Source organism: Fusarium poae, chromosome 4 (genome assembly GCF_019609905.1).
Source record: "Fusarium poae strain DAOMC 252244 chromosome 4, whole genome shotgun sequence".
Lineage (NCBI taxonomy): Eukaryota > Fungi > Ascomycota > Sordariomycetes > Hypocreales > Nectriaceae > Fusarium > Fusarium poae.
The window spans coordinates 7,392,131-7,405,484 of NC_058402.1; the positions used below are offsets into that span (position 1 = coordinate 7,392,131).

At 47.5% G+C, this 13,354-nt stretch overlaps 7 protein-coding genes across 7 annotated transcripts; 3 read left to right on the top strand and 4 right to left on the bottom strand.

Annotated features, from left to right (window-relative positions):
* Positions 1-213: 213 nt before the first annotated feature.
* Positions 214-754, top strand: MGR2 (subunit of TIM23 translocase complex; the record flags this gene model as incomplete). The annotated part of the gene is made up of 5 exons (XM_044856832.1): positions 214-271; positions 326-352; positions 411-440; positions 487-577; positions 631-754. The coding sequence occupies 5 exons, from the start codon at positions 214-216 to the stop codon at positions 752-754; spliced, it is 330 nt and encodes a 109-aa protein (XP_044704145.1).
* A 2,042-nt stretch (positions 755-2,796) lies between these two features.
* On the top strand, positions 2,797-4,731 carry FPOAC1_012477 (uncharacterized protein; the record flags this gene model as incomplete). The annotated part of the gene is made up of 4 exons (XM_044856833.1): positions 2,797-2,867; positions 2,919-4,259; positions 4,316-4,479; positions 4,550-4,731. The coding sequence occupies 4 exons, from the start codon at positions 2,797-2,799 to the stop codon at positions 4,729-4,731; spliced, it is 1,758 nt and encodes a 585-aa protein (XP_044704146.1).
* Positions 4,732-5,323: 592 nt separating this feature from the next.
* FPOAC1_012478 (uncharacterized protein) lies at positions 5,324-6,702 on the bottom strand (the record flags this gene model as incomplete). Its single annotated transcript, XM_044856834.1, has 2 exons — positions 5,324-6,498; positions 6,552-6,702. 2 exons carry the CDS (start codon positions 6,700-6,702, stop codon positions 5,324-5,326), a joined length of 1,326 nt encoding a protein of 441 aa, XP_044704147.1.
* A 679-nt stretch (positions 6,703-7,381) lies between these two features.
* On the bottom strand, positions 7,382-7,978 carry NCB2 (negative cofactor 2 transcription regulator complex subunit ncb2; the record flags this gene model as incomplete). The annotated part of the gene is made up of 4 exons (XM_044856835.1): positions 7,382-7,489; positions 7,539-7,798; positions 7,847-7,873; positions 7,924-7,978. 4 exons carry the CDS (start codon positions 7,976-7,978, stop codon positions 7,382-7,384), a joined length of 450 nt encoding a protein of 149 aa, XP_044704148.1.
* Positions 7,979-9,713: 1,735 nt separating this feature from the next.
* FPOAC1_012480 (uncharacterized protein) lies at positions 9,714-10,616 on the bottom strand (the record flags this gene model as incomplete). The annotated part of the gene is made up of 4 exons (XM_044856836.1): positions 9,714-9,750; positions 9,798-10,168; positions 10,221-10,379; positions 10,431-10,616. The coding sequence occupies 4 exons, from the start codon at positions 10,614-10,616 to the stop codon at positions 9,714-9,716; spliced, it is 753 nt and encodes a 250-aa protein (XP_044704149.1).
* Positions 10,617-10,893: 277 nt separating this feature from the next.
* Positions 10,894-11,687, top strand: FPOAC1_012481 (uncharacterized protein; the record flags this gene model as incomplete). The annotated part of the gene is made up of 4 exons (XM_044856837.1): positions 10,894-11,354; positions 11,406-11,443; positions 11,495-11,519; positions 11,570-11,687. 4 exons carry the CDS (start codon positions 10,894-10,896, stop codon positions 11,685-11,687), a joined length of 642 nt encoding a protein of 213 aa, XP_044704150.1.
* Positions 11,688-12,292: 605 nt separating this feature from the next.
* Positions 12,293-13,318, bottom strand: FPOAC1_012482 (uncharacterized protein; the record flags this gene model as incomplete). The annotated part of the gene is made up of 1 exon (XM_044856838.1): positions 12,293-13,318. One exon carries the CDS (start codon positions 13,316-13,318, stop codon positions 12,293-12,295), a length of 1,026 nt encoding a protein of 341 aa, XP_044704151.1.
* Between the last annotated feature and the right edge of the window lie 36 nt (positions 13,319-13,354).

The window sequence follows — 13,354 nt, forward strand, 5'->3', positions numbered from 1 at the left end:
TCCCGAACACTTGGTCCACTTGGCTAGCCGACCAATGACAGCATCTTTCATAGGTCATAGGATTTGAGGAAGTCGTCGTCGCAATAGAGCTTCATCAGCAATTGCAATTCTTTGCCCCAAGTTGTTCAATCCCCCATACCTCGTCAACAACTGTCAAGACACTGCTGTCAGCTTCAACACCGACACTCCGTATACCGAACTAATATCCTCAACATGCCTCCTGTCGCTCCTATGAACGTTGGCCAGCACGGCCCCTCCACAGCCGATAAGCGTATGCTGAGCCGATATCATCAATTGAGAAAACATTCGCTAACAGACCAAACAGTTAAGATGGGTGCCATGATGGGTGGAAGTATGACTCACTTGCTTGGTTCTTGAGTCCATGTTTGAATTTTTCTAACATTCTCTAGCTGTCGGTGTCATCATGGGCTTTGTCTTTGGTTAGTCTTGTACTTGCTGTCTATATTCACAGCTAACAATATTCAGGAACCGTCAACATCTTCCGATACGGCGCTGGTCCTAACGGCATCATGAGGACCCTTGGCCAGTACATGGCCGGTTCCGGTGCGACTTTTGGGTAATTCAAAGTCCAGCCCTATCGAAATATACAGCTTCTAACCGAGACAATAGCTTCTTCATGTCCATCGGCAGTGTCATTCGATCTGATGCTGACCCTAAACTGCACGACATGTATATGCGAGCCCAACGTCGACCTATAATGCTGATGGCAAACCCCGCATGGAGGAAATCATGAGACCAGCGACAGATCATACGATACGAGAGCAATACCCAGTCGACTTCGACGTTCACCTTGTACAGTCTGGCATCTAATGGCCGCATTCTGTAAAATATATCAAAACTATTTCGAAAATGGACCAATCTTATTGTCAAGCTCCCAGACCCACAATCGATAATGCAGCGGTCCATTCAGTGACGGTTGGATGTCTCAGTGCTCCAAGGGCATTTTGTCATTTTGTCAGACCCTTACTGAGCGCCGCATTTGTTAGGTTCAAGTGACCTCATTATCTGTGTTGTGAATGCAGTTAAAAGATTACACAGCAATTGCTGAAAGGCGGCGAGTGAGCTGTGGCGTTCAATATAGCCCATCAACCGTCCAGGTTACATTAGCAGACAGGACATGATCGACACACCATTACCGTAACGCGACCCAGCATGTTGGCATACCCCACGGCGCCCAATACGAGGTTTTGACAACCGCGCTGTGGTGTTGTTGAGCTGGAAACTTTTCGGCTGCTGAAAGTTTCCTTGTACTAACCTCTTTGGTTGATTTAATGGGATGGCGCTCAATAACCAGCCTTTTCTGCATATGCAATAGGCGGTTGGCAATCCTGCTTTTATACAGTTTGCGCCATGCCTCTTAGCGATTGGTGTTTGCCGGCTTGACGGATTTCCTCTCTTAGGGACAACTGAGGGCCAACGCTCACGTCTTACAGCTTATGCACATTGAACTACATCGTCCACCGACAGAATATTCCCTTGAGGATTGATTATGCTGTTGCATTCTTTTGATCCGTTTTATGCAGAAGTTGCATAATTTGTTCGCACCAACATGTCTGAAGCTGACATGCGCACTTAGCTTGACTCCTTGTCATATCCTGTCTGTCCCTACCAGATTATGATCAGTCGATCGCAATTGGCGCTTTGATGATCTGAATTGCTCAATGAGGAACCCGCCGCCTTGCGCCGTTACGCCGTCAAAACCTTACCGGAATTCTTTTCTGAGGTTGGACTGCATCGGACGCCAATTGGAATACAAGACGATCCCCAGATCGATACTAGAAGCTGCACTCTTGCTGTATCACGATTTTCAGTCAGTTGCACTCAATGTCGTCAAGTGCTGAAGGCTGCCCAGCTTCAGAGCATAACGCCAACGCCTTGCACTAACGATGTCAATATGCATTGTTGGCTGGCGCTAGCTTATCATGTTATGCTCCAACAACAATGTCAGCAGCACAAAGATGAACAATTTCGTATTGTTGGTCCAGTTGTTTACAGCTTCGACGCCATTGGGTCTAGACTGTTTCTTTTACGTACCCGGGGATAACCAACATGCTTAAAACTTTCGTGTGATGGACATGCCTGTCTGAGACAGTCATTTCCACCGGGCCAAAACCGGGACAAATACGATCTGGGGTTATCCTAGTTGTTAATCCTCCCGCGGGCACGACTAAGATCGGGTCATCTAAATATACGACACTCGAAAGAGGTCTAAATCTCGTGTCTATTTTCTCAACGTCCAAGGCTGAGGCATCTAAGTTACCGGACATTCCGCCACATTCGATGTCCTCTTGACAACCTTCCCTTTACGTATGACCAAGCGAGGACTTGAACCCCAACCTGATAGGACAATTATGCTTCACGAAATATGCTTTTGGTGTGCTCACGGTCATCATGGCTTGCAGCTGGGTTTGACTCAGTAGGGCCCTGCCATGTGGTCCCATCTCACTAAACTTTAGTCTTCAACAACACCAGCACCACCCTCTTGTGTAGATATCAGCTGGCTGGCTGGCTGACTACCTTATCCTTGACCTACAGTAGCTCAAGATTGGCCCCGTATGCGATCGCCCGGCCTCAGCAGAAGCGGCTTTATTTCGCGGGTTTCCGGCACATACCTTGTCCTTGTTAGGAGCGCCTCATGCTGTGGCTATGGAAGGGTTGGCTCCCATACGCCTCCTGTCAGGGCGAGGTCTATATAGACTGGTGTTGCTTCCCGCCAAAGATGAGAGAGCTTGCCTTTTACTCCCCAGAGATTCCCGAACACCTCAGCTATTCAGTATGGGAAATACCAACAGTAACCAGTTCAACCTAGGGGCTCTAGGTCAACTGTCTCAATTTCAGACCAATGGGTAGGACAAGATTCCCACTATCTGTATAGCCTTTTGCTGATCTATTTATAGAGAATCTACATATGGAACGCTGGATGCACCAGACTTGCCAACTTTCCTCACTGACAACCCTACTCCCAATGGCTACCCATGGAGTACTATGAACACTCGTACAAACTATTATCAGGATCACCCCAATACTGGTGTCATCAGAAAGTACGACTTTACCGTCAACCGGGCCAAGATAGCCCCTGATGGATATGAGTTGTCTACAATTCTTGTCAATGGACAGTTCCCTGCCCCCCTTATTGAAGCAAACTGGGGTGACACAATTCAAGTCACTGTGTACAATGAACTGGAAGATGAAGGCCTGTCTCTGCACTGGCATGGAATCCTCCAGAAAGGCATGCCCTGGGAAGATGGCGTTCCTGGTGTTACTCAATGCCCCATAGCGCCGGGACAGTCATATACATACTCCTTTATCGCGGACCTTTACGGTACCAGCTGGTATCACTCGCACTACTCTGCTCAGTATTCGGCGGGACTGGTCGGTCCAATGGTTATATATGGTCCGCAAGAAAGGAAAGACTACGATATTGATGTTGGGCCTATCATGTTGAGCGACTGGTACCACAAAGAGTATTTCGACCTTGTGGAAGACATCATGAAACCTGGCGCCCCCGGCATTGTCTTTTCTGACAGCAATCTCATCAATGGAAAGATGAACTTCAATTGCTCCAGTGTCAAACCCGGCGACAAGACACCCTGCAAAAATAATGCTGGAATCTCAAAGTTTCGCTTCAGACGTGGTAAAGTGCATCGCCTACGCCTTATCAACCCTAGCGCCGAAGCCATACAACGCTTCTCCATCGACGGCCATGAAATGACAGTTATTGCAAATGACTTTATTCCCGTCGAACCATACAAGACAAAAGTCGTTACCCTTGGCATTGGTCAACGTACAGATGTATTAGTCAAAGGCAATGGGAAGTTGGAGTCATACTGGATGCGTGCCAACATTTCCGCAAACTGCAGTCTCGCCCTTGCTCCGAATGCTCTCGCAGCGATCTACTACGACAACGCAAATCACAAAAAGGAACCCAAGTCAAAGCCATGGAATATACCTGATCCCGCGACTTGCGCAAATGATGATCTAAGTATGACAAGACCTTTGATGAAGCTACCTCTACCTCCAGCCGACAAGGTCCTTGAGCTTGATATAGATTCATTCAAGAACGCAAGCAACATCACACTCTGGTCTCTGGGTGGTGTGGCTGCAAGGACAAACTACAACAGTCCAACTCTGCTCCTGAGTAAACTTGGGAATCATACTTTTGACAAGGAGTGGAACGTGATCAATACTGGCAAGGCAAAGAGCGTCCGGGTTGTGGTCAACAACAAGACGCCTGTCGCGTAAGTAATCGTTAAAAGCATGTGATTCTTCATAATTGCTGACACAGACTTGACAGTCACCCCATGCATATTCACGGATTCAATATGTACGTCCTACACGAAGGACCAGGCGAATGGGATGGCACAATCATCAACAAACACAATCCTCAACGGCGTGACGTCGTTCAGGTCCGGGGTAAAGGACACCTTGTCGTTCAATTCGACGCTGGTGATAATCCAGGTATGTCTCCCCCTGACTCAGCCTCATATTTCACCCCTCGCCATGGTAGCATTTGCTCACACACTCACAGGTGTCTGGCCGTTCCACTGTCACATCGCGTGGCATGTCTCGGCAGGATTACTCACGCAGTTTCTTACCGAACCGGACAAGGTTCAAAAGCTACGTATACCAAACGTGGTAGCAGAAACGTGCCGGCAATGGGGACACTGGACTTTGTCCAACATCCCGGTGCAGATTGATAGCGGACTGTGAGCTAGATACCCTTTGGTTAAGCGTTGTCATTCTTCGCTGGAGGTTTATATACGAGAAAGGCATCTTCCGGCGGTCGTATCGTATCTTTATGATGAAATGTGTCAGCAAGAGCGGGAGTCTGATACCTTTCAGGACCTATTGCTAGTTTTTTCAAAATATATGGTGATGATTCCATGAAACCACTACAGACCATAAAGCGTATACTTTCCGTTTCGCTTATCTCACTGAACCCCTTGTCCTTGTCAGTAAAAAGGATGGATGGCATGCAGTCATGCACCGTAGGGCAGAATTTCGTATATGCCGGAACTTTTGACACTTGGTCTTACCACCATATGTAGCTCAGCTCACATGCTACCCAACCCAAAAGCCAGATGATTTTGAAACATTTCTTTTTAGACTAGCAAACGTGGTGACCTCAGCCAGCACGAATTATCTAGATAACCATATACCCAACTAACGTATTTCGTCGTGACCAACATAAGAAAACTCATCTAGTTCGTCTGCCAGCAGTGTTTGCGATGGCTATGATTCGTAGCTATTGACTCCCGGTATCCCTTTCCCATCTCTTTCGTTTTTTTATCATGGATTCTTCTCAGAATTTAGACTTGCTCTCTTCTTCTTTAGAAATGGATTCTGCGGGTGTAGCAGTGGGCGTGTCTGTTTGTAATGTTTCCTCTTTCGATGGCTGTGGCTTGGGGGGTTCTGTGACCAGTGACTCTGTCCTGGCTGCCTCGGCCTCGATTTCCTCGAGATTCTCTGGCTTGAGTTGCTCGGTCTTTGGTGACTCCTTGCCCTCGTCCTCTGCGGCCGTTGTAGATGAAGGTGCAGCTGCGGGCTCTGAGTTATTCTTCTCAGTCTTGGATTGCTCCTCTTCAATCTTGGTTGGCTCGTTATACGAAAGCACATCCTGCTTTGTATCTTGCTTGATATCAGTCTTGTCGTCGGTCTTGTCGTCGATGACAACAGCTCCGACCTCGGCTGCCAAGCGCTCGACTTCATCTTGCACCGCCTCCTTTTCTCTACCACTATTCTGTCTATCTGCCTCGGCATCACCGACGATCTCTTTCCACAGCGCCTCGAGCTCGTCGCGCCAGCCGAGCTCATCAGCGAACTTGCGGATGCCTGAGTCGCAATCGCCCAGCTCCATGACATCGTCAGATCGACTTCCAAGCTGACCGACCTGCTCCATGTTGAATAGCACACGAGGTTTTCCCTCTTGCGCCAAACCTGGTAGGGCAGCGAAGGGGTACACGCTTAGACTTGTGCCAACAACCAAGACCAGGTCTGCCATTGCGACTTGGAAAGTATTGTTGTCGAAAGCCTTGGGCAGAGGTTCGCCAAAGAAGACAATATCAGGCTTGACGAGTCCCTCGCAACCTTCCTTGTCGCAATGGGGGACCTTGCCTCCAAAGACGTGCTCCTTCATCTTGTCGTCCGGATACTCTTCCTTACACTCGATGCAGCGCTGCTTTGCGAAACTTCCGTGAGCCTCGATAATCCTGTCTGAAGGTACTCCAGCCACGCGCTCAAGACAATCGATGTTCTGAGTGAAAAGCATTTGGAGGAGGTTCTTGCGGGCGAGGAGAGCAATGAAGGCATGCGATACGGTCGGGTGGAATTTCCCAGGATACAATTCGTTTGCTAGAACATAGAAAGGTTCGGGGTGCTCGCGAAAGTAGGAGATATCGAAGACGGCTTCGGCGTAGGGCAAATTGAGACGAGCGAGGTTGGCATAAAGACCTGTTCCAGGCGATCGAAAGTCGGGGACTGGTACCCTGATTAGATCCAGACTAAGGTATCTGTATATCCTATATACTCACTTCCAGCAGCAGTAGAGATACCAGCGCCAGTCAGAACCACAATACGCTTGCAACGACCTGACTTGATGTAATCTGCGACAGCGGCCAAGCTCCGCTCAGTGAGCGTTGCGGGCGGGCCGCTGTAACTCATGGAGGACTCTTCCTGACCCATTTTATGACGAAGCCAACGAGGGACGCGTGGTCCGGGCTTGTTTTTGTTTTTTCGTCTTCGACCTATTTTGGCGACGATGATATTAAAAGTGTGATAATTTTACGAATGCTGATGGCGCATACAATTTGAGTTGTAGGGTGGGAGTCAAGTCTTAATCAAAGGTGGGGGATATCAGATTTACATCATTTTTCACTTTGGGGCTTATCGATAAGGATACTGTAAGTGAATCATACAGCAAACATTGAGTTACCAGGCAGCAGAGAATGGAATATAAACCTTGGAACCTTTGTACCTTGGCATGGATAAAGATACTAGGCAGAATAGAGTTGATGATATTGACCACGTCATGAACTTATAACATAGTCAGTCACCTGGTCAAGGTAAGCTACTAACCTCCTCTAAAGTGGGTTGAGTGGTTGGTCAATAAAAACAGATTCTCAGTCATGATTATGTAGAAACAAATGCAATTCCAATTGTACATCCCTGATCTATAAGCGAAAGTGATTTAGTAACGAGTCAGCCAACCCAACCCGCCCGCTCCGTCATGACAAAATCCCAGGCTCATCCAAGCCTAATTCAGTGCAGTCCAGCCAGTCCTGATCGTCAACGCCTAGCAATGCCAAAATACCTTGACGCCCTTTTTCTTCTTTCAACATGACCCATGAGACAATTTAGATTCTTAACCGTGGCGTTCACGTGCAGCGGCGAACTGCTCCTCCTGTAGACGAGCAAGCTCTTCCATAGACATGCCGCTGTTGGCAAACTTGTCTGCCTTTTTCTCACGACCCTGGAAACAGTTAGTAATAGTCGCTTATGCCAAGAAAAGAGAAATGTACCTTTTGAACTTCCTTGTGCTCGGCCGCTGCCTCGAGGACGGCAGGAACCATGTCAGTAAAGCCTAGTTGCTCTAGAGCCTTGGTGATGTGATCGCAAGCGATGGTCTTCTTTGCCTCCTTCTCTGAGATTTCGTTTGCCTCTGATGAGATAAGTGTGATAAACTCGACGCAACATTCTATGAGGAGGTCACGAGCTTCCTTAGCAAAGGCCACGCCTTGTGAGGCGGGAAGAATTTCCGACACAATCTTTTGGACAGTAGCTGTAGTTATGTTAGCTCAGAACTAACGTGAGGTAGGCAACAACATACCTTTGGGCAGGGACAAATCCTCGTTGCCTATAGAAGATTGTTAGCAAAGGTTCTCATGTGAGAAATGAATAGCCGACCCAGTGTGCCGCTGTCGAACTTTAACCAATACTTGGTTGATGCTGGAAGAGGCATGATGTGAAGATATGGAAAGGATGCAGTGTATTCAATATTGAGTATGATGGTTGAGATGGAAAGGACCATATGAGAATAAAACGTTTGGCCTTCATGAGTGTAGATGATGATGATGATGATAATGATTTAGAAAGCAAAAAACAACAGAGAAAAGCGTTGAATTTAAACAAAAGAATGAAGTGAGTCTGAATCACAGAATCGTTTCTCTTAGCAGTGATGCAGCATTGGTGATGCTCATCACGGATCAGATTCGGGTACGCAGAAGCACAACAAGAAACAAAACATAGAGAGAGAAAAGACACCAGAGCCAAATTTACCTCCAAACTCGTGATCAGACATATTTTTGAAAGAGTTGAAATCTGTGAATCAAGTGGTGATAGAGAGTGTTTGCTGGGACAGACTGTATACAACAAGACGACGCGGTTGGGTGTCGATGAGTTGCAGGGCTGCAACGCGATGACAAGTGTAGATGAAACAGTAAAATTAACAAAAAATGACCAGAGATTATGAGCAAATATTTTTATGCCGCGGGGTCCTTTAACAGGTTTGTTGCTGTGCTTGTGTTGTTGTTTGTGGTTGTTTTTCTTCGTCTTTCTTATATCGTTGATGATCTTCAATAGGACGTCAAGGCTGAAGGAGACGGATGGTTACTCAGGCCCATGAGTGGTGGGGCAAGCCTCTTTTGTATCTGAGAGCTCCTGCTCTTGCAGCTAGAAAATAACCCCACCTTGACCTGCACCTTCCTCAGTGCAGCAAAGAAGCCTCAGGTCCCAAATCAGGTAGAGCCACAAGGGCGCGTCTTTTTTTCAGCGCACGGACCAATTATTCACGTCTATTTTAGAACTTCCATCTCTCGAAAATTTCCATTTCTTATTCTTCATCAACACATTCTTTCTCTATTTTCCTTCATTCCTTTCCCACCACAAACATGCCAGAAAGCTCCGATTGAGCAACGGCTTTGCTCTGCTATATGATAGCGCCTATTGCGCTTATTTGCTATACCCTGAACGCACTCGCTTTGCGCGATGCTTTCAACCACTGCAGCTGCCAGTTTTCTGGGTAAGTTTTTTCTATTTCCCTACCCACCACATCGCATGATGAGATATGTTGTCGCCCCAGGCTTAGGAGGTTCGACAAGCCTCCTGTGCTGATTGACTTCGTCCTGTGCCAAATGGACAAGAACTGATCGATCGCAATCACCTTTGTTTCCAAGCTTGATCTTCGACTTGACCAGTCGCTAACCAACTCAAAGTCTAGGCTACTTCCTACCAACCATGCCGCAATGTAAGACTCCATTCAGCATGTAGCCCTCCTTCGATACGCCGTGATGTTCTATATTTTAATTAGACTCGGATTCTAATGACGTCAAAACCATTTCCTGAGCGCATACGACTGCACGCTTGTTTTGGACAACATATTGGATCATACACTAATATGCAATCAGGCAGTTGCTGCTTAGGCTATCGGGTCTGGTCATTCAACACCGTCGCGTGCGACTGATTATCAGGTAAGAACTTATTTTATTTTTTTGTACCCGCGAAATCAAATGCTATGATGAAGAAACTTACATTCCATGCTAAATCCGAAACTCTATGTGGAGCAAACGTATTTTCATCTTTCGACTGACTTGCATTTGTCTTTCTACCTTTTGTCTATCTACATTATTTTCAAGACATAAGCTAACATTGCTTGAGATATACAGAAGTTCCACGATCTCTTACTACCAAGGTCCACTCTATTCCTGGTACGCTTCAACCTCTGGTGAGTTCCATCTGCATAACCGTTAGTCCTTGATTCCACAGCATATCGTGAAACGTACGAGAAGAATTTTCCGCTCAGCTCCTTAAGCGGGTCTGCAACAAATTTGGCCATGACATTGCCAGGTTGTTCAGGCTTGAGCAGAATGCCCTTCTCCTTGGCGTCGACAAATGATTCGTACTGCGCCTGGTTCATAGATTCCTTGCCTCCTGACCTAATGACGCCTTGCATCTCGGTGTCTACTCGACCTGGTGCAATGGCAACGCTTGTAATGTCGGGCTCTTCAATGGCAATGTGACCCGAGATAGAGTTGTAGGCAGCCTTTGATGAACCGTAGCTTGACCACCCAGCATACTGCTTTGTTGCTGCTCCTGATGACACCCACACGATGCATCCCTTGGACTTGCGTAGCTCTTGGATTGCAGCTTGTGCCTGGTTTTGTCAGCGTAGTACGTACACGACTGCATATGACTGTCCGCCTTACCAAAGCGATACCACTGAAGACGTTTATGTCATAAACCTTCTTCCACTCTTCAAGAGAAGTATCAGCGAACTTGTTTGGAATCAACATGCCGTGGTTAACGACAAGACCGTCAACCTTGCCAAATGAAGACACGGCAAGGTCTACTAGCTTCGTAGGCATCTGATCAAAATGATTAGTTCAAAATTCTCAAAACGCTTCTCCGTCACGTACTTGAGGCTCGACGATGTCACCGGCGATGAACTGAACCTGTTCAGGATACGATTTCTTCAATCCTTCCAAAGGCTCAGCTGATCGAGCTGTAATAACAACCTTGTGGGATTGCTTGACAAGGTATTGAGCGATGGCAGCGCCAATGCCCTTACTGGCGCCGGTGACAATAAATACTTTGGAAGCCATTTTCGAATGATATCCCGTGTAGATGTTTTTGTTCAAGTTGAAGATGAGGAATCGTACCTTGGCAGCTTTTCACTCATTGAAGCTTCCCATCACATCAGAGTGGGGGTTTGGAGGGGTCATTTTTTGGAGCTTCTTTTTCAATTTTGGCTACCCTGGATTCCGAGGTCACTCACGTCATCGGTTCTTTTGTTGGTAGTAACCTCGGCCATCAGCGTCGCCAATTCTTATTATTTAGACGATACATCCCATATAATTTATAATAATTTGTTAGTTATCGATGGCTTCGACGGTGATTGTTGGAGGCGGCATAATCGGCATCGCCACAGCCTTTTACTTATCCGAGCATCAACCAGGTTACACGATCCACCTTGTCGAGTCATCTGCTCAACTATTCGCTTCAGCGTCAGGGTACGCGGGTGGCTTTCTCGCTAGGAACTGGTTTCATAAAGATCTTGCCTCTTTAGGAGCACTTAGCTTTGACGAGCATGAAAGGCTGGCCGAAGAGCACGATGGGCGCGAGAAGTGGCTGTACGCCAAGTCTGTTACTGTGAACTACGAGCTACCGAGAAGGAAGCCCAAAGGGTTCGGAGGGAAGGACTGGTTAAGCGAAGGTGGAAGCCGTGCGGATTTAGTAGAAGAGAGAGGTGAAGTGAAGGATAGGAATAGTCCACCTTGGCTCAAGCGTGTGAATGGCGATGTTCTTAGTTTGGTTGACAATGGTGAAGGCACAGCCGTTCTGTAAGTGACTGAACCCGTGAGATTATATGCAACTAACGTGTGTGACTTTAGTGACCCCCTAAAACTCTGCCAGTTCCTTCTTGAACGGTGTCGAGAAGCAGGTGTCAGGATATATACTCCTGCTATTATTCGACACGTAGGCGCTGACTGCCACGACGAGCTGTCGTATGTCCGTATTGGCTATACGGACTGTTCTTCAGAAACGACTATACCAGCTACCAGGATACTTGTATGTGCTGGGGCATGGACACCGAGTGTCTTGGAGTCTATGTTTCCAGGGTCACATGTCAACATACCAGTCGTGAGCCTTGCAGGTCACTCACTCGTGGTTAAGAATCCGGGAGATATAGGCGATGCGTTTCACTCAGTGTACACCAGCACGGATACATTCTCACCAGAGATTTACGCCCGACCAAACGGACATATCTGGCTCGGCGGCGTAAATGCATCAATACGACTTCCGCCGTTGGCAACAGGTGCAAGGCCTATAGCTTCATCGCTCGAAAAGTTAAAAGACCTGGCGAAGCAAATAATCGACACACAAGGCGAGGAGCTGGAGATAGTGCGTACAGGACTATGCTTCCGACCTGTGTCGGAGAGAGGGACGCCGTATATCACAAGGATAGAGGATGTAGATCTACGGCAAGGTTATAGTACACGGAAGGGAAAAGATGGAGGCGTTTATGTTGCGACGGGGCATGGACCGTGGGGGATCAGTTTATCGCTTGGTACGGGGAAAGTCATGGCCGAGATGATGCAGGGGAGAGAGTTGAGCGCTGATATAACTAAGTTGGGATACAATCCGTATTGATTGGATATGATATCAACATTGCATGATAATAGAGAATATTTATCGTTCAAATTTCCAAGTCACAGCTGAGAGAAGTCGATATTTGTACAATGGGACAGATGCTTCGGTCAGGGCAATTGGCTTATTATTAGACAAGTCTATCACGTAGCTTCTTGATATCTTCACTTCCAGCTCTGCAGCACCCACCAACCAGAATGGCGGGCCACTTTCCTCTACCATCGGTAGCTTTGACAACCTCTTCGAGCTGACCCTCCCAAGACGTGCGTCTCTGATTCTCAGCACCATCAGGCATCTCCCACTTTTGTGTCGTTGTGTTGTAGACCTCACCATTGGTGCCATCGGGATATAGCACCAGAGCAGGCCACTGTGTAATCTTTCCCTTTTCCACCATGTTTGAAACAGTGCGCTCGAAGATTTGCAACAAGCTGTCCAGCTTGTCAACCTTGGTGCAGTTGATACCAATACCCCAAGGGACATTGGCAGAAACTTCAGGGTCCAGCATGGCCTCGACGGCAGTCTCGATGGAGTTACCGTCAGGAAGTCGCAAGTCCTTTTCTGGAGAGAGAAGAGCGGTCCAGTAGGGAAGTTTGGACAGCGCCGGTGTTGCGGCGAGGGCTTTGCGCATAGCGATAATCTCATCTAGACGAGGAATTGTCTCCAGCGCAACATAACCCAATCGCTTCTGGATATCATTGACCTCAGAAAACACCCCCAAGCGCTCGCGATGCCATGATTCTAAATCCTCCAGAGAATCATGCTTATCGTCATATTTCCCACTGTACTCCTGACCAGGAATCATGCAAGCTCCATAAGGACCAATGCTGAGAGCCACACAGCCCTTGTCCCCGACAGCACGCTCAGCAATACTGACAGAGTCATCCAAAAAGCGCGGTACATTCTCACGAGAGATACCCTGTGGAAAATCCTCAGTGCGAGTATCAGCGAATCCGTGCAGTGAGACTTGGTATGTTGCTGTGAGGAGCACGTCAACGGGGACAGCACCGAAATCGGACTGGCATGATTGAAGAGTGGATTGGTCAGAGACGAGCAGATGAGAAGACCAGAGGGGAGTTGAGCGGGAGAATGTAACAGAGTATTTCGACTCGAGGGAGGTACCGAGACCGCCGTCAAGAATGAGTATTTTTGAAGGCATTTTTAACGGGATATTTGTGGTGGTTGCGATTTGAGT